This window comes from Malus domestica, chromosome 13 (assembly GCF_042453785.1).
Source record: "Malus domestica chromosome 13, GDT2T_hap1".
In the NCBI taxonomy this organism is placed as follows: domain Eukaryota; kingdom Viridiplantae; phylum Streptophyta; class Magnoliopsida; order Rosales; family Rosaceae; genus Malus; species Malus domestica.
In genome coordinates, this window is record NC_091673.1 from 18,164,171 (window position 1) to 18,178,581 (window position 14,411).

At 37.5% G+C, this 14,411-nt stretch overlaps 1 protein-coding gene across 1 annotated transcript; it reads left to right on the forward strand.

Annotated features, from left to right (window-relative positions):
• Positions 1-6,178: 6,178 nt before the first annotated feature.
• LOC103453286 (magnesium transporter MRS2-I-like) lies at positions 6,179-12,321 on the forward strand. The gene is made up of 11 exons (XM_008392828.4): positions 6,179-6,830; positions 6,962-6,991; positions 7,348-7,501; positions 7,646-7,767; positions 8,330-8,404; positions 10,263-10,490; positions 10,663-10,707; positions 11,295-11,339; positions 11,418-11,447; positions 11,607-11,726; positions 11,815-12,321. Exons 1-11 carry the CDS (start codon positions 6,588-6,590, stop codon positions 11,899-11,901), a joined length of 1,179 nt encoding a protein of 392 aa, XP_008391050.3. The 5' UTR covers positions 6,179-6,587; the 3' UTR covers positions 11,902-12,321.
• The last annotated feature ends 2,090 nt before the right edge of the window (positions 12,322-14,411 follow it).

A 14,411-nucleotide genomic window follows, 5' to 3' on the forward strand; every position in this document is an offset into this window, starting at 1 on the left:
GTTTTTAGTATGATGGTTCGAAATAAAAATTGATATGTATAAAAAGAGAAAATGGTGTGTGATTTCTATTTTCTTCTATTTATATGTTTTTAGGTTGCAGTACTGCAGTCTTTTATCCTTGTAAATTGGTGCAATGAAGAATATTTCAATGCAATGAAAGGAAAAATGCATTAATTATCTTGTTCATGTTCTATATATAGATGAAAAAAATTAACATGGGGAACCAAATTCATGGGAGCATAGAACAAATTAAACATTTTAAGGAAAGAAAATTAAGATTGCTATTCATGGATCTAATTTTCAAACACTTTAATATAAATTTTTTACCAATAATTAAGACGTTCAGTCGATTTCCTTATCGTTTGTGGGGCTCAAAACCCTATAAACGAGCTAAAAGAGGAGAAATTTTTAGTTATGACGGGAATACGGATGGTACACCACGTGTTTTTATGCAATTGTGGAGCCAAAAATAATCAAGAGGCGACACGTGGATTTTTAGGTGAAGTTGACAAAATTACCCCTGAGACACACCGGTTGTCCTACGCGCGAGCAGTGGACAATCATTCTTTAATCAAGTCAAGAGTGTCCAAAAAGGGTAACAAATTCCAAATTATCTCATCCATCCTCATCTTAGGTAATTACTTCAGAACCTACAAATTATTCCATATAAATGGAAATTAATTGTGTAATTAATGGATTAATTCCTAATTAATCCATTAATCACCAATTAAATCATCCATTTTCACACAAAAAACCTCCAAGGGCCGGCCACCTCCATTCCCTATATATATGACCCTATTTTTTCTAAAAAGAGGAGGTCCACACTCTTGCAAAACTCCAAAAAAACTCTCCAAACACTTTTCTATCTAAATTCTAACTTTGACATCGGAGGTTCTTCGACCAAAACCCTTTCCCCCCCCCCCATTCATTGTGGGCGTGTGAGGCTCTTGGCCTTGACCAAAGGTGTTGATTGTTTTGTAGGTGCAATTTTGTCAAAGAAGGAGAAGGGGAAAATTTGTATCCACAAATTGGTGTTTTCATTGAAAGAAGAGTCACACACTCATAGAAGACTCTCGCATAAAAAGGTTTTTCTCTATTTTCTAGTCCACTTGCATTTTTTCATACGTTGTTATTATTAGAATTTTTTATTTGCAAAGATTCTTTGATAAAACGTAAAAGAGAAATACAATGACCAAAAATTTAAAAAATTCCACGAGTGAAGATTCCAATATTCAAGAAATGTGACCACGGCGATCCACAAGACTAAATGTGATCTTAAAGGGAGCGGCACCACCACTACAAGGCTCCACCATGACAACCATTGAGGTGGCCACCACGGCAATCACCCGTAGCGAGGTCCATGGCTCCACCACCACGGCCTAAGTCGTGCTATCCAAGGCCCACGCCACCAAAGCCACGGCCCGAGCCATGTCACTTCATGCCCAACGCGAGCCCAATGCGTTGCCAAGCCAAGCCCAAGCTTCTCATTTGCGAGCATCACGCGCTGACCAGCCTGCTCTCGCGGCCCAGCCTGCTCAATTCCCCGACACCCATATATGGGTTTGCTTTCTAGTGTGAGAGGATAAACTAATTGCTCTCCAGTGCGATAAGGGAAACCAATTCCCCAACACCCATATGGGTTTGCTCTCCAGTGTGAAAGGATAAACTAATTGCTCTTCAGTGCGAGAGGGTAAAATAATTCCCTAACACCCATATGGGTTTGCTCTTCAGTGCGAGAAGATAAACTAATTGCTCTTTAGTGCAAGAGGGTACATTAATTGCTCTCTAGTGCGAGAGGGTAAACTAATTCCCTGACACCCATCTGGGTAAAGCTCTCCAGTGCAAGAAAGCCACATAGCTCAAAAGATCGAATGCTTGAAGATCAACTAGGCAGCAAATGGTCAAGGGGCAGCATCCATTTTTGCACTTAATAGTTTGCTCATCCGACACTTTATCTTTAGCATCTCCGATCTTGGTAGCTTCATCCTTGGCTGCTTCATTTATGGCAGCTAAGAAATCAAACTCAAGAAGTTTCCTCATTTTTGGCAAGCAGCCCAGACGTGGCAGCCCAAACAATTGCCCATGCCATGCCACTTCCTCGGCCCATGCCGAACTAATCCTTGGCTTCAATCAAGCCGAGCTGCTCAAGCAATGGCCCCTGCCACATCACCTCCTTGACCCATGACAAGCCGACTCCTGGCCCCTGCCAGCCGACTTGCTGCACCACCCTGACGACTGCCCTGTGGCAGCACCACCCAAGAAGAAGACAAGAAGAATTAAGTTTTTCTTGCATCGGTGCGGCGCGGAGAAGACGAAGAAATCAACGAAAGATGGTCCTTTGCACGGGTAAGAGTAGAAGATTGCTAGGGGAGGGGAACAAATATCCTCTAAGCTTTCTCTCTCTTGTAGGGTAGAATAAATCACTCTCCAAAGTTTGTTTCCCTTTCCTAGAAGGATCTAATTTCCTATTAAAAGAGAGAATCAACATCAAAATAGGAAACAATTCAAAGTTTCTTAGTGCAAGAAAATCTCTACACCTGTTGCCCTTTTCTGCGAGCAACCCAACATGTGTGAGGGCATTTGTGGAGCCAAAAATAATCAAGAGGCGACACGTGGATTTTTAGGTGAAGTGGACAAAATTACCCTTGAGACACATCAGTTGTCCTACACGCGAGCAGTGGACAATCATTTTTTAATCAAGCCAAGAGTGTCCAAAAAAGGTAATCAATTCCAAATTATCTCATCCATCCTCATCTTAGGTAATTACTTCATAACCTACAAATTATTCCATATAAATGGAGATTAATTGGCTAATTAATTGATTAATTCCTAATTAATCCATTAATCACCAATTAAATCACCCATTTTCACACAAAAAATCTCTAAGGGCCAGCCACCTCCATTCCCTATATATATGACCCGATTTTTTCTAAAAAGAGGAGGTCTACACTCTTGCAAAACTCCCAAAAACTCTCCAAACACTTTTCTCTCTAAATTCTAACTTTGGCATCGGAGGTTCTTCGGCCAAAGCCCCCTCCATTCATCGTGGTTGCGTGAGGCTCTTGGCCTTGACTAAATGTGTTGATTGTTTTGTAAGTGCAATTTTGTCAAAGAAGGAGAATGCGAAAATTTGCATCCACACAACTGGTGGAAAATTTTAAGTTTTAAGTTATTAACCTTTTAACGCACATAACCCACTATTTCTATAGAGACATGTGGTGTACCACATCGTGTGACGGTCACATTGAAAAATCCCTCCTAAAAGAGAGAGGAAAGAAATTGTAAAGCAATTTACTTAAAAAACTAATTAGTCCCCCTCTAGCCTGAAAAAAAAAACAGCAGCATTCCTTTCTTATTGAGCTATGTAGTTAAAAACAAAGTAACCTTAATTATAAGAAAGAGAAATACTTTTGATAATTAACAACTTGAGAAATCATATCTTTACACATTTACAAATAGACGGGGCCACTATAATAAATTTTTTAGACTAGTGTTTAAATGAACAATGTTCACAACTTTAGTTTCCAATTATGCAAGAAATCTTTTACTTTATAGATTGCAACCACGAAAGCCTATATTTGAAACATCAGTCGTGTCATTCGTTATTCGAGATCGGGAGTCAACTGTAAACAGGCTGTTTTCTCGAATCAGAGTCCTACCTACACAATATAAGGGTCATCTTTTGAAATGCCTTCTAGAACTTCATCAATCTCATTTTCCTCCTTGAAACAAAAATTTTACCACTTTACATCATGGAGCTCAATATTTGTTTTACTTTGATCAGTTTCAGTTAATTATGTCAAATTAGGGTTAAATATGCTAACGTGTAAGGGTAATATAGGAATTTTGGTCTAACTGAACAAGGATTGTCTGCCCTCCTACTTCCCGTGCCCTCCTATTTGTGTGGTAATGGTTAAACCACGTCAACATTTTATATTACTATTCATTTTTGTCTTATTATCTCTATAAAAAAAACAATATAAAATGTTAACGTGGCTTAACCGTGACCACACAAAACAGGAGGACACGGGAAGTGGGAGGGCAGACAATCCTTGTCCCTAACTGCCATCGTTGGAACACCAAAGTTGTCATACCAGCGAACCAGAAACTAGCACGTGGATTTCTTTTCCACGTCCTCAACACCACGCCATTGTTGGACCACCAAACTTATTGTATCTTTCCATTTTTATTTGTTTTGAAATTTTGGACAACACACCATTTTTTTTTTTAGAGAAATATCTTCAGTTCTGGAAATTGAATACCTAACCTTTGAAATCGATATATTTCTGGTGCTTCTTTATAGAACATGAAAAATGGCGGTGGATGCCAAGACGGTGGTGGTCGAGTCCTCCCTTTGAGGCCATGTTTTGAGAGAGATCATTGAAAAAGCAAATGAATAGGAAGATCAAAATTTTAAATTAAATCTGTAAATTAAATAATGTGTCACTAATAAAAAATAAACATATTAATTAACACATAATTAATAATTCAATCATTTACGACCACATTATTTGGTTTAAAAAATTTGGTATCCTTAGCATAACAATAATAAAAGCTACAACAGAGGAAGTTGGGCTAATCCAAATAACTTCGTTAGTATTTAAAGTATTTTCAGGTAACAACTAACTAGTGCGAGTAGCAGCAAGGATTTCCCAAAATTGAATGCTGATTTGCGATGGAAAGAGAAAGAGAGGTGCTCCTGATATGGCAGATGTTCATTGGAAAGAGAAAGAAAGGTGGTACCAACTCGGACGCCGGGAAACGTGTATGAAAGTTTCTTGGGCATGCTTCGAATGTTTGATATGAGTTTCTTTTGTACTTGTCAAGTGTTTGATGTAACGCTTGTTAGACATATCTCGGCAGCACTTGACAAATGCTATTGATATCAAGTATCATATTGTTTCGGTATATATCGATATTTGTTGAAATGTACGCTGAATGAAATTCTATGAGAGTCACATAGGGGGAAACTATTGTTTTTCATGTTGCTACTTTTTCATGTTTTCTTTGTTTTGCTAGAGGACTAACAAAGGCTAAGTGTGGGGGCATTTGATAAGTTCATTTTTATATGTATTTTACATCAAATTCACTTGTCTTTTCTTAGTTAGTTCCTTATATTTTTGAGTTATTTACTTTGTTTTTGTGTTTTGTAGGATTTGTCAAGTAAAGAAAAGAAAAATAGCACAAGTGGGATTTTAAGTAACAAATTTGTCAAAACTGCATGTGCAGATTAGCTAACTTTGGAAGCAAGTTGCGAAGAGCTTAGAATAAATTAGAGAATGAGCCTTATATGCTTGGAAAGCTACGGATGTCTATTTTCTGGAGCATGTCACGGATTGCTATATCATTTTTATAAAAGAAGTTATGGCTGTTTTAACACTGAAAGGTTCCCAAGAGGTTGAGCAGTTTGTAACTGACAAGAGAGTATTGAAAGCAATAAATCCTATAAATCTAGCAGCCAAAACTGATGCAGCCAAGAACAAGCTAGTTGACACCTATCCAAATATCAGAGGAAATGAAATTAAAGATGAGGATTAAGTGGGAGTAATGGGCATAAAGGCTACCTAAAGAGTTCCAATTGTTTTACCATTTCCTCTCATTTATTGTCATCACTAAATGACTGTTAATGGGGTGAGTTATGGAGAAGAAACTAGGGCAGCACGCAAGAACAAAAAGGCTGCAGGTTGCAACGACAAGGTGGAAGAAAAAAAAATAGAAAAAAAAAGAAAAAAAAGCTACAGGTTTCACCAAGTGTCCGATGAAACACCTCATTTTATAAATTAATTTTTTAACGCGCTTCGCGCTCTATTTATAAATTAAAAATTAAACCTGAGACCCTCCTAAGGTTCGAAACTTGGACACCCCACAGCTTTCTGACAATTGTGTAGATTGTAGCCTTTGGGCTGGGTCGGTATTGGGTTCCAGGTGGTGGTGATTCACTTGGTAACTTTACCAAAATAACCATCCCTTAATCTGCCACTTAGATTGCTATATACATAGTTTGACGGAATTAACAAAAACAAACTAAAATTGAGCGAATATTGAGTAATAAAGTATAAAATGAGAAAATTGTTGTTTTAATGTGGAAAGCCACATCGAGTTTGATGGGGGCAGTGCAAACACATGACATAAGCTAAACTAGAAACTGAAAGATCCGCAGGTTCAGAAATCGTGTGGTCCAATTGGCCCCCTACTCTCTTTCCAAGTACGCTTTTCCTTTAAACTAAACTTTTTCTTGCGTGTCAAGTTCCCCCATTCACTCCCCTAACAAACCGCACAGCCCGTGAACCTAAACTCCCCTCTCTCCCAAACGCTCAACCGCCTGCCCCCAGTCCATATTCCAATCCCTAATATTCAGATCCCCAAATTAACGATCAAATTATTAACAAAACATTAAATAATCATAAACAAATCACCGCCCCTGGCATCTTTCACGCCGAATCTTCACTGCCCCATTCAAATTTTCGATGGCACAACCTGAAAATTGACGTTTTGAATTGTTGGGTTTTTTTTTTTTTTTATTGTCGAAGATGTGAATGAAATAAGGTTGGCGCGTTTGGGTCCGGTCGTTTCGGGGATGGTCAGATATGGCTCCAGACGGGGAATTGGTGCCGGTGGACCCACAGGCGGTTGTGGCGGTGAAGAAGAAGTCCTCTCGGAGTTGGGTTTTGTTGGACTGCACCGGAAAAGCTACCGTCTTGGACGTGGACAAGTATGGCATCATGCAGAGAGTTCACATTCACGCTCGCGATCTTCGCATTGTCGACCCTTTGCTCTCTTACCCTTCCGCCATTCTTGGCCGTGACCGAGCCATAGTTCTCAATTTGGAGGTCGTGCTCTTCTTCTTCTTGTTTGTCTTTTCATTTTTTTTTTGCGATGTAATTTATATATTTTTGTTGAAAATTATGGTTGTGGTATTTCTCATTAATTGAATTGGGTTTGTTTTCATCTGGGTGTGCAGCATATTAAAGCAATAATCACTGCTGAAGAGGTTAGCCTCTCTCGCTCTCTCTAGATATACTCGTTTTCTTTTTCAGCGGAGTTTATTTGTTTTTGGGTTTTGAGGAATCACCGAGTTTGAATTGGATAGACATCGGTATTAGTTTTATATTTTTTTCCGCGGATAAAGATTGCTGCTTTAAGAGAGAAGTATTAATTGTTTTTGTGGAGAATTAAGTAAGAGGAGCAGCTAGATAGATTGTGCAAATTCAGAATGTTGAAAGTATTTTTCCTATAAAGTCAAACCATAGTCCGTCCTTGTCTTGTAGGAAGAAAGAAAAATATGTGTGGTGCCTTCTATGAGCTGGAGCTTTTGTAGATAGTGATTGTTAGTTTGTTATGGGATAGGTGCTGCTCCGGGATCCATTGGATGAAAACGTTATTCCTGTTGTTGAAGAGCTTCAAAGACGGTTGCCTCCTGTAAATGTCGCACGTGAAAATCAAACAAATGGGAAAGAGTTCCCTGCTGTGCAAAATGATATTGAGGCGGGTGAAGAAGATGGTATGATTTATTGCTTTCAAAGTTTTTCATTCAAAAATACTATCTATGGCTGTCATTAGTGTTCTTGGAAATATAGAAATGTTTGAATGAATCATTCTAAACATCAAAAGTTCTGAGTTCTGGTATATACATTATGCATTTTAGAGTCACCATTTGAGTTCCGGGCCTTGGAGATAGCCTTGGAAGCAATTTGTAGCTTTCTTGCTGCACGTACGACAGAACTTGAGACTGCTGCTTATCCTGCTTTAGATGAGCTTACTGCTAAGGTAGGACCTGACTTTTCTCTTATTTTTGTTTTGTGTCTGTGTGGATTCTTTAGTTGCTGCCTCTCTGCTTCTTGTGGCCTTCCAACTGAAAGATAAATAAACAAAGAAACTGAATGAATGTAGTACTTCATTCACTAGTTTGGCTGATTTAGGTAAATCACTGATAGTAGCCTTCAGGCATGTTCTTTGTCAGCATTGGCTACGTGAGGAATATTTCGTACTTAAAGTACTAGATATCAAAGTCTAGTATAATTGTTTGCATTTTGGTGAGAAGTTGAGTGTAGAAGAGATTCGGGCTGTTATGCTTCACACTTTGGTTAGTTTTGGTAGACCTCTATCTTTGCATTCTTGCTGTTAAACTTAATATTTGGCTTCACAGAAATATTGGCTTGCATATTTGCCTGAATGGTTTTGTAAACTTAGCATCTTTAGCTATGAGAGAATATTTCTCTCACTTGTTCTTGTATTAAAGAAAATAGTCTCCCAATTATATTTCTTCTCCTCGAGTCGGCACTTTTTTATTGTTTTTATTTATTAAAATATCCACCCCTTCTGCCTGCAGATTAGTAGCCGCAATTTGGATAGGGTTCGTAAATTGAAGAGTGGAATGACTAGGTTGACTGCTCGGGTACAAAAGGTATATGAACTTCCTGTGGTCTGTGCATAACTTAATAGTAGTTCTTGCCTCTTGTGAGGGTTATTGAATTTAAATGCAATCGTTCATTGATTTGATATACTTCACTTTGGTGTTTGGTGAAAGATGAGGGAGTAATTTTACTCTTGTCACCCACTATCTACTGAACATCACTTCATTAGATAGCTTGTAATATTTCGTTTGAGAAAGTAAAATTGTTCAAATGGTTTGTAAATGTGCTGGATGCATACTGCACTAATATGCTCCACAAGCTGAAATCTCCTATTTTTTTCATTTTATGGAATCAAGATCCAAAGTTGTATTGTTTGTGTTGAACCCAAGGATTTGGACGGCATTCCTGTCATAACCTAGTAAATTTACACACGACTTCAATTTCATATCCTCCATGTGCAGTCTCTCAGTTCATCCTATGTTTGATATTCAATTCCTGCCTATGTTTGATATTCAATTCCTGATTGTTGACCTTCAAATCCTGATAAAGCAATCGTTCTATTTTGAGTGCATATGAGTCATTAGATTTTGATCCAACAGTTGGTGAGCAGAGATTTTTTTGCTTACCAACAAGTAGGAGATGTTGATTCCCTCCCTCCCAAACCCACACTTGCTGGTTCTTGTGTTAATAAGTTTCTCAGCATGTTAAACCATATGTTTGAAAATATAAAGCAGTTATCAAGACAAAATATTAATGTATGTAAGTAAATAAGAATGCCCTATTTATTATTAACCATTTATGAATTTCTGTCCAAAGGCTTAGAACATGGTAATGCCTTTATATAGTACCGACTGGTAAGTGTTTGAGCACTTCCCAACGTTAGGATTTTGGCTTGTCAAAGTTAGTGTCCTATTTTGTTTAGGATTCTATTAGGATTAAAGGTGCACCGATTCTTCTTTTAAAAGAACTAAGAAAGAATCAAAGTTTTCTTGTACAATTAGATTGTGAATCCTAGAAGATAATTTGGAATAGGAAAGAATTTCTTTCCTATTCCATATAGAATAGGAAACTTAATCAGAAAATAGGCATGTAAACCACACCCTATACTAAGGGTTCGGCAAGGCTAGGGAAAGAGTGAGAAAAGCTAGAGACAGCCGCTGGAAAGAGAGACAACTGCGGGAAAGAGAGAGATTAGTTCTAAGGTTTGCAAAAGTACTGTATACCCTATTATTAATCAAAGAAGCCGTGGTTTCTCTACCTAGGGAAATCACAGCTGGACGTAGGCAAAAGTTTTGCCAAACCAGTATAAGTCTTATGTGTTTGTAGTTATTCTCTAATTTGTGAAGTTTAGTCTATTGCTGGATAGATCAAAGAACAAGATCCAGAGAGAGTCAGGATTATAACACCCTATAGGTGACTGTATATGCATAATTACCAATTATATAAGTATGTGTGTGTGCACTCTTGAACATGTGCTGAGGTTCTTATATGAGGTCCTTAGATGTCTGGAAAAGTTCAGTTGTTAAGATGGCTTTTTTCTGTTAAATACTGATAACAGGAAGTTTGCTATCTGGGTTATTTAAGGGACATGGGTGAAATCTAGTTAAATTTGTATAGATCAGAGTGAAAATATACACAACCAATTTAGTTAAATTTGTATAGATGAGGTCCTCCGTACCTTCAAGTCTAAATTAGTTGCATGAAAGTGCGTTTTTTATTATTCTGTAGATCAATTTTTTTTTTTTTCTGTTGTGCATCTCATTTTGAGTTTGCAGACTATGCTATCGAAATGAATTTGCCGTGTGGAATTTCTTAGTCAGAGTTTGACTGAAGACAACCTATCATTGTCCGCTTAGTCTTTACTACTGTAAATCAAGTTAATTGGAAATTCTGTATTGCTTATTGTAGGTCAGGGATGAGCTTGAACAGCTGCTGGATGATGATGATGATATGGCTGACCTTTACTTGTCCAGAAAGTTGGCTGGTGCATCTTCGCCAGTTAGTGACACTGGTCCTTCCAATTGGTATCCTGCCTCCCCTACCATAGGCTCAAAAATATCGCGGGCAAGTAGAGCAAGTATCGTCACCGTTCGTGGAGATGAGAATGACGTTGAGGAACTTGAAATGTTACTTGAGGTAATATTGTAATGATGTTGCATACTTTCTGATTGCTTTATTTAGTGAAACTAAATGATGAGAATGACATTGAGAAACTTGAAATGTTACTTGAGGTAGTAATGTTGCATAGTTCTTGTTTGCCTTATTTTAGTGAAGCTATATACTAAACCAGCAAGCAATGCCTTTGCAGGCTTATTTTATGCAGATTGATGGCACCTTGAACAAATTAGCCACGGTATGTGCTATTTAGATGCAAACTTATCTTCTTTTATTGGTTTTTGAGGAAAACTTAACCTTGGGATCTAGCTTCATCCCACCGTATTCCATGCCAATCATAATGTATATCACTAGTACAATCTACCCCACACAAAGTGCACTGAAGTACACCACAGTCATAAACTGTCCTGGCCCCAAAAATGAATAAGGTGGTCCTTAAACACAGTACGACCACCATACATATTACCTTGAAAGGAACCCCTAGTAATAATGCTGCGAATGATCTAATACCAAGTAGAGTTATAAGTTATCCTGACTTTGACCTATCAAAGCAGAATTATCATGAGCATGAACCTGCAGTTGAGGACGTAAAGTAATCTGTACACTCACACTACTAAGGAAGCGACATAGGAATTGCATGTCAAGATCTGATTTTTGATTAAGAGGAGAATGGTATTGAGTCAACAAATGAATCATCCCCTTAAATTCACTATAATAGTCCAATGTTTTTCCAACTGGTCTCAATAGAAAAACTCTCATAGACATTTTTACTTGGAATAGATTTTTTTATCAACATTACAACTGCTTAAATATGAACTTTTGCAGCTACGTGAATATATTGATGATACAGAGGATTACATTAATATTCAGGTACTTAATTCATAAATCTTAAATTTTTATGATAATATTTGTTAAATTTTTTATCTAACTTATGGTTTCATTTTGCAGCTTGACAACCACAGGAATCAGCTGATTCAGGTGCCCTTTTGTCTTCTGATGTAGTGTATCATATTACTGTACTATGCTGGATTCAGTTCCTTTAATTTCTATATTTTCTTTTTACTTTGCTGCTCCATATCCACAAGGATCTGTATTTTCTAAGATTACTGTTTATTTTATTCACATTCATGGTTGCAGCTTGAGCTTTTTCTTAGTTCCGGGACTGTATGCACCTCCATATTTGCATTGGTGACTGGAATTTTCGGCATGAATATCCCGTATACATGGAATGAGGGTTACGGATACATGTTCAAATGGGTAGGCAAAGTATTTATTTCCGCTGGTAATCTTTTCTAGTATGACTGTAAACAACATGTCTGAGAATTGAACATTTTTCCATTTACAGGTTTGCATTGTCACGGGAATTTGCTGTCTTTTTGGTTTCGTAATAATCATATCATATGCTCGTCACAAGGGTCTAGTCGGATCTTGAACATCATAAAGAAGCCCTGAGATTGATCTTTTGGATCTTCTGAAAGTAAATAAGGTGTCGAAGATTTTCAGCAAAGCTGCGTGAAGGAGTTAAAATTTCTTGCTGAATTTGGTGAATTTTTTGGGTGTTTCTAACCCAAGGACATTGCAAAGTTTTATAATTGTCAAACGGTCTAATTAACAGGATTCGGTCACAAACGCAGACTGTAAAACTTGTCTACAGAACCATACATATTTCTCGATTTTGGTCGATAATTCTTGTTGTGTTGCACAGAAGTATTTTGATCAAACAGATATATATACTGTTAAACTGTAATAGGCAATAATGTCATACGGAGTGATTAATGCATTCCACAAAACTGATAATTTCTCTGAAGAAATGTAGGCACTATCAGCTGTAATGTGACATGATTTCTTGCAATCTGTTTCTGGAGGCCGTTTACGCTCGTGTCAATTTTCGAGTTTTCGGGTTGTTTTGATCTAATCCTTGACCTTGAAACTATACATCGATCGGAAGGTCAAGTTTTCTGCATTCAGAAATAGCCATATGCTAGAGTTCGGCTAAGCCAACAATGAGCAGCTTAATTTGGTATCGAATTCGTCATCCACGAGATTCGAACCTAAGATCTCTCACTTCCAAGTAAAGAGGAATACTACCAGACCGTAGTACTGAGTGGCAATAGTCATATGCTATTGAAACAATAAAATTAAATAGAAAAGCTGTTAGGGCAACCCGTACAAGAAGAGTCAAGCAAGAGAAGCTGCCTAGCACACGAACAAACTAGTCTTACCAAATACAATTGGAGGCTTGTTGATGTCCAAGAAAGAGAATTAAAATCCTTCCTTTTCTTTGACACTTTGTGGAGGAAGTTTGTCCAAGATTCTGCTTGACTCGGTCAAACTCAAAGCCTTGGATGAGAAATATTCTAGCAAAAATTTGGGTCTATACTAATATGAGAAGTGTTATTGTTGCTCTTTGAACGGCTTAACCATCATCTTAATTACTTTCTACTAAGGTGCAAGTTGGATGAGAAATTTTGATTCCCACCAATTGTGATCCTTTTTTTTTTTTTTTTTTTTCAACTTTGGGGTACCCATGTCAAGTATGACATATGAGATTGGAAAATTCCGAATAAATTTGGTTTAGAAGTGAAATGCATCTTAAAATTTTGTAAATTTCGAATTTATATCGGGGGTTTATGCTTGAACTACTCACAAGTATTGAAATAAACGAGACCCAATGCCCAAAGACACAGTTGTTCCATGGACATTGATGGCAGGTGAGCACTAGTATATATTAGGTTCTTTGGGCTTTTGGTTCGAGTTTTCCTATCACGGCCAATTTTAATCTTTTAGATTTTTTTTATCATATCCCAAATTTCATACTCCAAAAATTTGATGATTATCTCTCAAATATAATTCTAAATATAACTTGAAACCCAAATGCCTTTAAACCAATAATACTGCAGTGGTGCTTAGTACGAGACAAAATTAACCACTTTGAATAGGAGAACACAATATATATAGGGGTGTGCTATCCACACATCCCAAATTACTTCCCACACACCTCTTGTTAATTTCTGTCTGTTGATCTTCTTCAATTCATCCGATCCGACGGCCGAAAATTAAAAGGGTGTGTGAGAAGTAAAATGGGGTGTGTGGATATCACACCCCTATATATATCAGAGCCGGCCCTGAGGGTGTGCAAAAGGTGCCACCTCACAGGGCCCCCAAAGTTTCTTTATATGGCGGGACCAAAACCCGTTGCCTTACCACTTGGCCACACTCCATTTCTAGTCAACACTAATAAACACTAATATTGCTACTGGTTGTTCGTCAACTCAAGTCTAAATATCTATTATTTGTAATATCCACGATCAGATTATATTTATTTGATACACTGTTGTCAATATGAATGTTGAGAAAAGAAACAAAAGAAAAAACAATTTATAAATATAACTAACAATTCCAATTTCAATCAATTAGACAATTAGAATTATAAGAAGAAAAAAAAAACTAAGAACATTTTGTAGTCTTAGTAAGAGGGGGAAGGGTTAAGGATTTACCTGGTGTGAGATATCACATTATTAGAGGAACCCTAGATGCTGTCGGAGTAAAGGATCGTCAATAAGGGCATTCTAGTGCGTTGTAGATTCTTATCCATGAATTTAATAAATAAAAAATTTATGTTGTTAATGATTTTCTATCAAATGAATTTATTTTTTGTTCAAATTCTAAGTAATTAATAATAAGAAGGATACCATGAATTTTTACATATTCTTGATAGTGTTCTAAAAATCGGCCTAGGCACTGGGCGGTGGAGCTCCGACCCGATTTAGACCAAAACGTTCAGTTAGGCGGGGAGGACTTTGGCAGCCGCCTAGGCGCTCGCTAGGCACCTTAGGTGGGTTAGGCGGTGTGAATCTCGCTGCAAGTTGGAAGAGAGACAAGGTGAATCTCGCTCGCTAGGCGCCTTTTGCAGAGACTAGGTGAATTTTTGCAGCTTCTCTA